The 13,339-nt window shown below is 36.7% G+C and overlaps 1 protein-coding gene across 1 annotated transcript in view; it reads right to left on the minus strand.

The window, feature by feature from the left end:
• The window catches only part of SLC15A5 (solute carrier family 15, member 5), a 33,904-nt gene extending 22,146 nt beyond the window's left edge, over positions 1-11,758 (minus strand). Inside the window, exons 1-4 of the mRNA XM_009865337.1 lie at positions 11,389-11,758; positions 9,427-9,649; positions 5,017-5,186; positions 754-974 (exon numbers count right to left, since the gene is read on the minus strand). Coding sequence (XP_009863639.1) covers positions 754-974; positions 5,017-5,186; positions 9,427-9,649; positions 11,389-11,758 — 984 coding nt within the window. The remainder of the gene's footprint in view (positions 1-753; positions 975-5,016; positions 5,187-9,426; positions 9,650-11,388) is intronic.
• Positions 11,759-13,339: the final 1,581 nt, after the last annotated feature.

The following is a 13,339-nucleotide window of genomic DNA, read 5'->3' on the forward strand; positions in this document are numbered from 1 at the left end:
TAGATATTTGTAAGAATTTCCTTAGACAGCATTTTAGCATCAATAACTAAAAATGAACTTCTGAGCCAGCACATAAATTTATTATTCCAGTTTCCAAGGGGTAAGCTACCTCAAACTACTGCTTAACCAAGATCATCCAGACAGAAACGAATCTGAAGGAATCATGTCAGCTTAAGCAGCTTCATGACATATTTACATTTATATAACATACACAGACACAGAAGCAGAAAGAACCACATAGCCTGATGGAGAGGCTGTGAAAGGACTGCTTCTTTCTACAAATGGAAACACATCGATTTCCAGTGTAGGTACACCAGCCCTATAATCCTGTCAAAAAGGTAGGAGAAATACACGATCAAAAGAGCAAATAAGGATTTTCTACTTCTCTCAAAAAGCGAGAGAACATTAAAAAAATTGGAAATTATATTTTTGCAGAAGAATGCTGAGCCTGAGTCTCTGGTAACTGATAGCAGCATGAGGATCACAGGACTCCAGCACTAGATGTTTCAGCCATTCAGGGTTTAGTAGCAAGCAGTCACACAAGCTCCTTAATGAGTCTTGGCTGAGTCAGTTTTACTCATTTCATGAGATGAGAGGATATAGCAACATATATTCTCAGGTAATTAAAAATACTCTGCAAGATTTCTCCGCTGGTAAAGCAATGGTTAAAACCCCCCATGCCTAGGGAGACAGCAGTAAATGCATGTCACAGTGTATTTCAAGATTTTTTTGTTTAAAAAGTTGCATACCCACCTGCATAATACATGTTCTGTATAGAATTTGGAAAGCAAACAACGGGAAGAGCCTAGCGAGCGACTTTGTGCTTTCCACCTGAGTCTCGCTGTACTGACCACCATAGTTTTCCTTGGCGTGATCTAGCCAGTTTGTCACTCCTCCACTAAAGTAGCGGTACCGTACGCAGCACGTTTTCAGTGCACTTGCAATTACACCAAAAGTCGTCAGCAGGGAACTGTCTGCAAACAGAGACGTTAGACATTAATATATTTTTACTTGCTGTCAAAATAAATAAGACTGAACACTTTGGGAGGGAAAACACAACCCGATATATACACCTTTATGTCTTTTGGGGAGGGGTCAGTAAAAAAACCCTGGATTTGAACAATGACATCACCGAGGTCACGGGTTTGATTCCTGCTCGGTCCCTATGTGTTGCCTAGTCTATTCAAGAGGTGGCATCCCTGCCCATGACAGGGAGGTTGGATTAAACGATCTCTAAGGTCCCTCCCAATCTAGGCCATTCTATGATTCTATGAAAACATTCTTTCTGGGAAGACAGCTGGTCCACAATGTAATTGTTACAAAAGCAATCCAGCCCAACATCAGGAGAGAAAAGTGCCATTTGCTACCAGTTATGTAACCCACCGCAACAATTTGTTGCTATATTTGAGCACGTAAAGTATTGCTTTCCTTTGCTTTTGCTTTCTATTAATTGCGTGAGGTTAGTTTTCAATTCAAGATAGTACATCTGCTCAAGTCCAGCAGCAAGGGAAAGGTGAAATGAGAAGGGAGCTCAGAAGACTGAAGAAATCAGAGAATTTTCATGGATGCATTTCAAAGCCAGAAATATTATCTCAGGATTTCCAAGCGTCATGCTGTAGCAGAGAAGTTTCCAATCTAGTACTTGCCATACTAAAATTTGTTCACTGGTTACCCAGATCAGGAATTGCTAACCTGGTTCTCAGAGGAACTGGAGGTAAAACGAGGACAAAACTGTTAGCTTCATGCTTGAGAACAGAGACTCATTTACCTTTGTTAAGTTGCCATTCATGCAAATAGGGGTTATAGCACTTTTCTGCTTTTTTGAGATTGTTGAAGCACTACAATAGCTTGGGTATCTATAAGTAAGTATTTTCCAAAAAGTAAGGTGATCTAAGATCACAGAGGGAAAATATCTCCCTACTACCTCTGGTATGGAAATTAAATTGTGGAAATATCCATTGACACCTGTTAGAAGCACTTGCTCTAGATTATCAGGAAATAACATTTTATTAGATAACTTAACATGTAAAATTTTCAGGCTGTTTAACATTAAAGTGTAGACTTGCTGGCATCATTGAATAATATCTGAAGTAGGATAACAAAGCTTGCAAACACAGAGTTAGCACAGCTTTCATCGTTCTGTATGACTGTACCAGGCAGCTATTCTTACCACTCATTAAGTGATGTTTAAGTTTAGGTTCTAGACCTTTTGAAGACCAAATTTGAAGACTAAAAGAAAACTTCCAGAGTGACTTGACTAAAAAGCTAACCAGAAAACAAGTGGGACTTGGGGGTCTTGTGAAAGTAGAGTCATTTTTCAGAAATAAAAAATAAAAGGTAGCTGAAAAGCCTGTATCAGCTCAACTCATTGGCAGATCTATTAACTACGTGTTTTAGGTCAGAGAAGTGATAATTTTTTGCTTCACCCTGTACTAGAGATTGGACATTCACAAAGAAGGAATGAAAAGCAGTAATGTAGTGTTACTGCTCCTCAAAGGTTTGAACCCAGCTGGTGTTAAATCAGAAGAGGCACAGAGTATCCCACCACAAGACAAGCAGACAGCTCAACAAAGCAACAGCATGGCTGTGTCCTGATTTATCTGACCTAGTCTCAAAGATGGCCATGGCCATGTCCTTTCCTTTGGAATCAAAGGTGTTGGGCAGACTTTTTTAATCTCATTGAAAAAGAAAAAAATATAAATACAAAAATAGACAACAAATCCTGACATTTCCCTGCTTTTCCCAATGGATCAGCTGAGGTCCTCTTTAATTTCAGTCAACTACCTAGAAAACACTATTTTATATGAGGCAAAATAGACATTTAGCTGTGTTTCTTGGCATGGAATTTCAGCAGATTATAAAACCCAGTAAACTAGTAAGATAAAGCTGCTTGAAACTGTAATTCAAAAAGCAACTTGAATGATACATAGACCTAATTGATATAAGGAGGATTTTGTCAATGATGTAGTTGGAATAACTATCTCATCGCTTCTTTAAAAGAAAAGGAGTAAACCCTAAAGGACTCCTATAGTGGTGTATACTGCAGATTAAAAATTTAATCAGCTAATAAGAGACACGTTTAAAAGCATAAATATTTATATCAATACACATTGTGTAGATAAACATCACACATGTTATACTTGCATTTCAAACATTTTCTTAAAAAAAACCCACCCTATCTGTACAGGTATTAAATTGCAACTTTCAGAAAGTGATTTTCCTTCTCCTTTATACTTCAGCCCTTGGCTCTAATGTTCTGCCACCTTGACCTTGATCTAATCACAGATATCTATGCTACTTAATTAAAGTGAAAAGTCTACATTGCACCCTAGATGGTGGATACACATTTTTTTCCTCATCTCTGGTCACCTGTCAGTCCTCAAAATTACAGCAGTGAGAAGAAATGCTTTACAGCTAAACATAATTGAATGCATGATCCGTATTTGAAGAGTTACCTTAAACTAAAAAAGGCAGCATATATATAAACCATTTATGGTCACCTATAGTTCTGAATTATAATTCTGAAGAATTTCCAGTTTCATTATCTCTCTGGAGGTACTAAATATATTATCTTTTATTTTGACTAAGGAGACAAAAAACTTTCCATGTATTGTTGTAGATGTTGGCATTCTGCAAAGATGTGGGAAGTATGTGATAAATCAAACAACATTCATAGGGAAAACCACTTGATAAATAAAAATCTGCTAGTTTTGTTGATGGCCAAATAGACATAATCTACAAATTTATGACATTCTACTTTTGTAGATTACGTCTAAAAATTATGTCTAAACAACATTCTACTTACTGGAATTAAACTTGCTAGATGGTAAACTACAGATTTAGTCTACATGAAATAGTCCAGCTCAGGGGTAGATACTAAAGAATATTTTTACCTTCTCGGGTCGTAAAACTTGTAGCGAGCCCCAGCAAGCCAGTCAGCCACCATTCCCTTCATAAGAAGCTAGCTAAATTGATGCTAGTCTTTGCAGACCTCAGCTGCATATTATCAAGAAGTTTTGAGTGCACTGTGGAAGAAATGCATTTCTTTGGCTCTCTTTTTTTTTTTTTTTCTCCCCTGAATCTCTTTAGTGACATCCTCACTATGATATTCCCAGGTGCTTTATTTATGCATTCATTCCCTCATTGCTAAAATATTTTTGCTTAGACTATAACAAAAACTCTGAAAGTATTTGCTTTCAGTTTCTTGGTTCTATTTGAAAAGGAACAGCAAGGTTTGGGCATTTACAGCCTTATTCTAGTCACTTAGTCTCCACTCATATGCCTGTGCTTGGTCAATGGAGAGGGATAGCAGCCATCAAATGATTTCGTAGAGCTCAGGTACTAACTTGTGAGGCCACAGAAATGTAAGAACTTCTGTATTAAAATAACTGCACAGTGCACTATTTAGAGCTATTTAGTGTTTCTAATTATTTTCAAATGTGTAAAAACACTTGATGTTGTTTAAGCAAGCACGCTGAAATAACAATTAGCATCAGATGTTCTGCAAGATAAAGGCATATAAAACTACTTTGCTACTACTGCATATTCCTGTTTAGCTGACTAACTAAGCTTGGCTCTCCAGGTGGAAGTTTAGGTGGAGCAATGGAGTCCACTTAAGGGAGAAAACACAAGCGCACTAGTGTCTTATAATAAGTGCAAACTCTGCTTTAGCTGACCAAAACACATCGGGTGTAGGTTGAACTAAACATGATAAAATGAAGTCTGTCAGCAGCACCATATTTTCTTCTTGCACATGAAAATGCCTTCGACATAGCAGAAAATACATCTAAATTTAGCAGAGACTGCCTTCCAGTTTTTCAGCCTATGCAGAATCTCCAGTTCTGTCTTTACAGGAGATGGATGTTGCCTCTTACACACAGAGCTTGTACAGCTAAAACACAAGTATCTCCAACTAAACAGGGAAGAATTGTGGAAGAAATTGCTTAGATATGAAAGTTGATCTCTTCTGTGAAAATAATCTCTAAAGATATCTCCTCAGATATAGTTGCCTCTTACCTGTTTTGGGTCTGTAAATCATTTCACCTCGCACCATGTGAATTGTGATCATAGCCATAAGCACGGACACAAATGGGATAAGAAAACCAAGGCTTCTGGCCACAGAATGCTGGATATAAGAAATGCTGACAAAGACAACTGCCGAATTTAAGTTAACCAGCCAATAAAACCTAGTACACACAGACAAGAGAGAAGAGTGGAGAGGCTGAATAATATAAGGCCTTTACAGAAGATTAAAACATTAAATTAAAGGCATGGTTAGTAACCATGGACAGCATCAGTACCACACACACATTGATGCAGCAATTAACATGAAATTTCACTTGGATGTTTCAGCTGCAAGAGGTGTAGGATTAAAGTAAATCTACAAAGGCAATAGAGCTGAACAAATTATCAATCTAGTACTGGACATTTTTGTGGATCAGACTAAATATATCACCATTTACCACTTATATATTTAATATCTGATAACATAAGCTTTGTGTATGCAATATCATCAAATCAAATATTTTAGGCTTAAGAGAGAAATGTCTTGATATCCTGTCTCATTTAAAAAATATTAGAATTTGATTTATCAGAAGTCATGGTTTTTCCATTAGTTGCAAGGCTCATCCTGAATTTTTGTTGGCTTCTAGAAATATCTTGATAAGGAGATTCCTCAACATAATTTGCTCTGAGAGTGGCTTTGGCAGTAGAGGTTTTTCCCAAGTAAGTGATGAGCCCCTCCTATGCACAGAAGATATTAAAATGAAAATCACATGCTCTTAGAAGCAGAAGACATACCACTAGTGATAGGCCTACCACAGTTTGGAACCCCTGACAGTAGCACAGTAAATATACTTTGAAGAATTATAAGTATAGCAAAAATCAGCACCTCCCCCAAAAATAAAATGCTAAGAAAATGCATTTCCCTGGTAGGATGCAAAAGGATAACTACATACTTTTCTTATACTAGTAAATAAGTTTATACCTGCACAGTTAAGAGTATATTGTCACCATATCTTTTTTTTAATTCTTAACTCCTACATAACACATGAAATGCATGGCAACATGCCTATGTATCTTGCCTCACAGGACCCAGGGCAAGCAGCAGGAGAAAAAAGGATGTACTTCATCATGGCAAAGCCAATGCTGCTGAGAGTCATGCAGCAGCAGCTCTCCTGGAACCAGCAAGAACTTGTACAGCAGTGAATTCTCCTGCATCATGCACTTCTCTGAAATGACACCAAGACATATCCAAAGTTCCAAACCAATTACTGCTTCCTTTAAGTAAGTTACATTTTCTGGAGATGATACTCATCAGAATCATGGACTTTTCCTCTCTACTGAGAACAGTCTCTAGGGCCTTTGGAATTATAATTGTATAGTTGGAAGGATTTTGTAAATACCCATATTAACACCTGTTCAACTAAAGCTTTTTTTTTTTAAAACAAAACAAAACACAACTGACTCAACTAGAATTTGTGTAGAAGTTTTGAAACAACTCTTAACTTACAATTTTAAGCTAAAAGTTTCAGTGTGTGTTTTCCAAACTTTCTAAAGAATTGTGCCTGAGCTACCCAAAGTCCTGACACTCTTCATGACTCTATGATTGTTTCACTAGAAATAGGAAGCTCCAGAGGAAACCCTTGAGTACTGGAGAGTGCTTTTGTTTTTCACCACCATATAGCAAAGTATTGAAGACTGAAATGTAAAGGTCCTGTCCTCTTACAGAAATGAGAAGAAAAAAAAAAAAAAAAATCACATTTTCGCATTCCCTGTGGGCCAAACAAGAAATATGACCTAATGCCAATGCACACATCAGAATTTTGAGATTTGCTCATATCATATCGACAGCAGCAGATCAGAACTTACAGAAACAAAACTACATCATGCTAGCTCTCATATACCACAGTCAACTCATATTACAGTGTTTAGACTTGCTTTATATTAAGTGTCTCGGAGATCCCAGGATGACATAACTGAATTAAATACGTCAGACTAAATATCATGTCCAGCTTTGCAGGGAACTGCTACTTCCTGGAGCTTCAGCACTCTGAGGTTTCCTCACAATGAGAGACAAACGCCAGCTTTGGAGGCTCATTTCAAGACTGCAGTCTATATAAAAATCTAAATGCTATTGTGGCACGTCCCTAAAAAACTAATAATTTTTTTTTATTTTACAGAAAAGCATCCATTGTAATGACTTTAAAGACATAACATCCAGATGATTTCTTATCTAAAAGTGCTGTTTATGTTTAGACAATATTAAAAAGTTTTTACCTAATGTAACACTTGAGATGAACCTGCTAAATGAAACAATCTGAAATCAAGTAAAATATATAAAAATCTACTAAAATTGAACTTTTGTCACTTTTTGGATTAATTTTGAAAACTCAGTAGATAGCCCTTCACTTCAAATACTATTTGCTTTTATTTTTTAAGCATGTTTAGCTCTCATAGTTTATGTTTTGATTCATCCAAACTCAAACCCAGGTATTTCATGTATGGACCAATAACCAAGCTACTTGTTTTGCTGTACTACAGCTTTGTAGGAGAAGGTAAATTTTTTTCAGGATCACTATGGAGTCCTCTGCAAAGACAAGTTGGAGGGAAAAATCCCAAAGGGGTAGAAAAAGCCAAACAAAAGTGTGTCCAGGATAACAGCCAAAACTAATCTACAGTATTTGCAAAGAAAAACTATAGATAAGAGAAGGAAGGGAAGAAGGGAAATACTGCTGGTCCCATGTTCTCTGCCTTTTTTTTTTCCCCCCCCCACCCCTAGCAGATCAGTGAGACAAGGCAGAACACTGCTAACTCTCATCTCTAGTCTGGATTGTACCCCTTGCTCTCATTCTTTGCTCCCATAGGCAGAATTCACTTCTGCTGCAAAAAGCATAAGAGTTCATAACCTTAACCTTAGAAAAGCAGAAATCATTAGGGAAACTTAGTCAAGCAGAATCCAAGCCCCTTCACAGCATTGGTGTATCCTGTTTATTTAAAAGGTCAGAGTTGTAGTTCATACTAGGGGTTAGAATTAGGCCCTAGATGAGCAAAGCTATCTTCTTCAAGGAATGAATTAGATAACAGGTAATGACAGGGTTTTTTAACCAAGTCTTTAACTCAATAATTCCAATTGTTTAAATAGAACTTGGATAAGAACATACACTCCATATCACCAAAAGTATGTATGTAACCATCTAATTTTATTTTACTTCAAAATTCAATCCCTGTGACAAGCATCTACCAAGAGAAAACAGTCTATCAAGAAAAAGTAATTATACTCTGAGAGATTTTAATGAGATTAAGAATGAAACTCCCATTTTTTACATCTTCAGTTTGTACTCAAACAGCCCTTCCTTGAATGCCATTGCAAAAAAACGTTCAGCTTTTTGCAATCGCACATGTGCCTTTCTTGATATTTCCAAAGTTCCAAGAACTGACCCATTTGGATTCCCTCAAGGAACTTTTTATTCATATTATATCTCCTTTGTAATCAACACTGAGAAATGTCACTTTGATTAAATACAATTCTGAATGGCTAAGACCACAGTAAAATAAATTCTCCAGAGCTATCTTTCAGAACAACTGATTGCTCTCCAGTCTTAAACCCCTAGAGTCTTATTTAATCAAAATGATGTTGCTAATTAAGGATTAAAACTCAGAACAGAGTAAAAAGGAAGAACTTTTTTTTTAATCTTCTCTCCTATGGGCAGGTCAAGGAGGCAGAATCTGCTCTAAGTAACTAGTTTCATCCACCTTTAGTAAAGCTGCCTTATTCACTGAAGTTTGGATTTAATTCAAAACTCTCTGATATTTACATAATTGGAAAAAAAAAAGAAAAGAATAGTCAGGAAAGACATCCCCAAAGAAGGGGAGATCAGATTCACTAAGATCTTCATTGATTTGTCAGCATTGCATTGTTAATATGCAAATGTATTTAGTTTTTATTTTAATAACTGTGCATTTATAAGGAAAGAAGAGAAAAGGAGGTATTTCAGGGTTTGTTTCACCCTGCCCTGAAGCAGGAACCTGAAGATTCCCACTGCGACTTCTTTGATCCTCACTTTACAGTTTAACCAGAAAGTACAGGAGAATGTATATAGCACTCTGTATGGTGCTATAGAAGTGGTAAATAAAGGAAAATATAATTAAAAAGGTACTTTTTCTTATGCACCGAGAGAAATAGTAAATATGGGGAAAAAAATACAGTTTAAGAACAATTTCAGGAGCAATTTTCCTCAAAGTTTTCTTACAGAAGTATTCAAGTCAAACCAAATTCTTGGAAACTTCCAAAATCTAAATGTTTTGCAGTCAAAACCAAAGCATGAAACCCATCATCTGTAGAATCTGCCTTGGAAGTCAGCAGTGAATTTCAAGGCAATTCTCTATCATCACCAACAGATACTTAGCCAACATTAAGTTACCAACCAGTTGAAAAAAGAAAGAAGTTCCTTCAGTCCACAGTCCTCGAGGTTGTATGCACTTAATGGACAAACTATAGCTCTTATGCCTCCTATACCCAGACTAGCTGTGAGTAGTGCAAAGTAGAACACTATTTTCTGCTCCCTTTTGGTTAGCGTATGAAGAATATGTTGTCTGTCAATGTAAATATCTTCAAAGGGGAATGCCACCACTGGTAATAGTGCTGTGCCTGCAATTGAAAAAAAAAAGAACTCATTTGAAATGGATTAGTGATGTATAAGACATTTTTTTTAAAGCAGTTATGTTGAAGACACAGATAAAAAAAAAACCACAAGAGCAGAGTGTAAAGAAGGAGAGTCTTAACTCTGTAGAGAAACAGAACCTTTCTATATATAATAAGACAAGACCACTAAGGGCCTCCAAGAAAGCAATCTTCCTCTGAAATGCTTGTAAGAATTCAGGTTATTCAGTCAACTGAAGAGCTTACTCTCAAAACATAGCTTCTCTCATTGGCCTTCTCTGCTGCCTGTATAGGGAGGGCAACAGCTCTCCACATGCCAGAGCGTACCTGTTAAAATATGTAACTTCACCTGATGAACTACCAATCAACCACTCCATGGTGGAGTGTAGTTTTGTGCATCTTCTTTAAATCTCAGAGTTATAAAGGGAATCTTAATTTAACAAAAAACATTTTTAAAGCTTTTGGGGAAAATTTTCTTTTTTCCTGCAGCAGCTTCATGGAAAACACATGATTTTGAGAAACTTCACCTATAAAATCACTGCCACAAATTGCATTTTCCACCTCTATTCTGCAAAGCAAGCATTGCAGGTTTAATCAGCTACAGATTCTCTGAGTTATAATTGGGGACTAAACTCAAATTATACTGATGTCAATGACACTAATATTAGCCACGACTAAGAATGCATCAAACCCTAATATGTCAGGAATGTTTAATAAATAAATAAAAAAAAATAGTTAAAACAATATCCAAATCCATCAAACTCTGTTTGTGTCACCAGTCTTCTACTTTAAGATATTAATTGAAAGGAACAGTGGCAGAAGGAAGTTCCAAATCAAGCCCCCAGGAGAAACAGTGGAATATAATAGCAATCATTTTTTGAGGCTGTTTGCACAGTGGGTTTGCAATCAGCTCAAGAACATTTCAGTAATGTCTCTAAGTTTTGCCTTTGTTGCATGTCTAAACAACAACGTGGTTGGCTACTATAGAAATAAGACCTAGGCTCCACAACTAGTCCAAGTAGAAAGTATTTCTGTGAGCTTGGATTAAGTTGATAGAGTAACCACCAGCTGTGAGATGCACTAATTGCTACAGAACAGTCATACTTATTCTGAACAGTGCTTTTATACATAAGATCTCCAGAATACTACATAGGGAAGGTTCAGAATGTGCTAACAGAAAGCAGGCTTTCAATATAGGTACGAGGATGCAGCCTCTCTGCTTAAGGCAAGGTTTGTTTATACTGGCAAGTGCTCAAATACATCTTTCCCTCTTGTCCAAATACCAAAGTCATACAACCTTACATACACTAAAATCTTACTGCCAGCAACTAGGAAAGAGTTTCAAAACTCAAACCATCTCTCTCACTGAAGCCTTGCATTTGCACCAAACACTCGTAACCTCAGATGCTTATTAAAGAGACCAATTTTAAGAGTTGAGCACCTATGTTCCAAATAGCTACGCTGCTTTAGAGGAGTCAGGCTTGTGCGCCAACTATCCACAAGATAAAAATGCAAATGTTCTTTATTCTTATTTAAAGCACTGCCTTGCAAAAGTACATTGGCAAAACCACCACAGCATGTTTTGTAGAGGAGAAAGAACGTAGTTGGCTGTTAGAGAAGGTGACCAGAAGGTTATAGAAAATTACTTTTCAAACACAGCACTCAATAACGCATTTCTGAAACAGAATTACTGAAGCACAGAGTAGTCAACCAGGGTTCTCACCTACCTAGAAAGTGTAGAAACACGCAGATGCACACAAGTTTGATCCTGCCCACCAGGCACTCGGCCAGCCAGCCCACCAGGACTGGCGTCAACATGGAGGTGCCTACGAAGCACATATTGACAATAGCTGCCTGGTAGTTGCGATAGCCAAGCTTGACGGTGCAGAAGAGGATCATGTTGCAAACGATGACAAAGAATGTGAATCTCTCACACAGCTCCACCAGCAGCACACACACAGCTTCTTGGAGTTTCTTCTCGGGCTGAGAGAGTTTTCCAGCATGGTTGTTTCTCCCAGGTAACAGTCTTTGCTCCTTGCCAGCAGCGTGCTTCACAAGTTGCTGCTCTTGCATATCTCTTCTGTCCGCATCAGGCATGCTTGTCTTTTTTTTTTTGAGCACGACTGAATGGAGCAGCTTAAGTTACAGGTATACTTCTGTTCTCCTCCACTGTAATTAGCAAACTGGTAAGAATCTCGCTTTGAATTCCACACTTCGCTACTACAATTTTTTAGGGCACCTGCCACTTTTGTGACATTACATATAGGATCAAAGAGCATACAAAAAAATTTTTAAAAAGATAAATCAAAGAGCTACGTCAACATTTCAGTTTCTGAATTTAGCAACACCCAGGAACTCAATCAGTTTATTTAATTAGTCCATTTGGGAGTGAACAACATTTTTTTTTCCCCCTCAGAATTATATTGCCTATTAATTATGTGAATCCAATACCGTAGGTGCAATTCTCCATAATTTAAAGATAAAGCTTTAAATACACATGAAAGATAACATTTTCAGCAGAATTCAAATAATAGATCAGGAAAATAACTTGGTTAAAATAACGTGATACTTTAATTAGGCAACAAGTGAAGAACTGCAAGCAAAGATAAAGGGAAGGAATTAATTTTAACTTTTTTTTAAGGTTAACAATACCTAATCATTACAACATTTCTTTTTGGTTGAAATTCAGATAAAGTTAGTTATAAAAATACGCAACGCTACTATATTTAAGTTTAAAAAAGGCAGATTTTAAAAGAAAGTAATTTGAATGCATTAGCAAAGAAACAAAACCAATCCAAAAAGAATGTAAACCAGACCAGTTTCTCTAACCAGATATCTCACCATAGCTACAATGCATCATAAGGGGCAGGGGCACAGATGACATGTTCTCTCATATCAACAAAAAGCAATTACAAATTTGAAAGTAAATTAGGAAAAGCCAAACTTATAGTGTTTTATAACACTCCTGCTACCTTATCCACAGAGAAGTTTTCTGATTTCCCAGGTCAGTTTCTCCATTTTGTGGAGCTTGTTAAGATCACTAACACCTGTTCAAAATATTCCCAACTAAGAATGAGAAGCATTCTTCATTTATTTTGCACAAAATCAAATTCGTACACATTACAAGGCAGTGGTAATTCAGATCTTCTTCTCTAAATAGACCTCTCAATGCCTCTGATGGTATTTTTTTTTTTTAGACATGGGCTTTGGTGTTCGTTTCCATCTGTCCATATAACTACTAAAATTTTACTTCCTCAGATCTATTTAGTGTATGAGAAGTCCTACACCCCAAAACAAATGTACAGTAACATATAACTGGTATGAATAAAGACAGATTCCAAGACCACCTCAAAAATAAAAATAAAATTAAAAAAAGCAGCAACTGTGATTTAAACACAAAGTCTGCGAGCACTGAAGCTTAAATATAAGTAGTAATGAAAAAATAATTTTTAAATATTTTTTTTTAATCTGGTGCAAGTCTAAAGCAAGAACTTAGACAGCAAAGAACTTATCATTTTCAGAGATGTCCAGTTGAGGATAAAAACGTCTGTGACTTGTAGCATGCCAAGAACTATTTCTGTCTTCTGATCTATGATAGCTAAAATAATCTTCATTTGGATGATACAGCCAGAGAAATCCAAACTAGAAATCACTTATAACTCACCTTATCCATCAAAG

Source organism: Apaloderma vittatum, unplaced genomic scaffold, assembly GCF_000703405.1.
Source record: "Apaloderma vittatum isolate BGI_N311 unplaced genomic scaffold, ASM70340v1 scaffold10252, whole genome shotgun sequence".
Taxonomy (NCBI): domain Eukaryota; kingdom Metazoa; phylum Chordata; class Aves; order Trogoniformes; family Trogonidae; genus Apaloderma; species Apaloderma vittatum.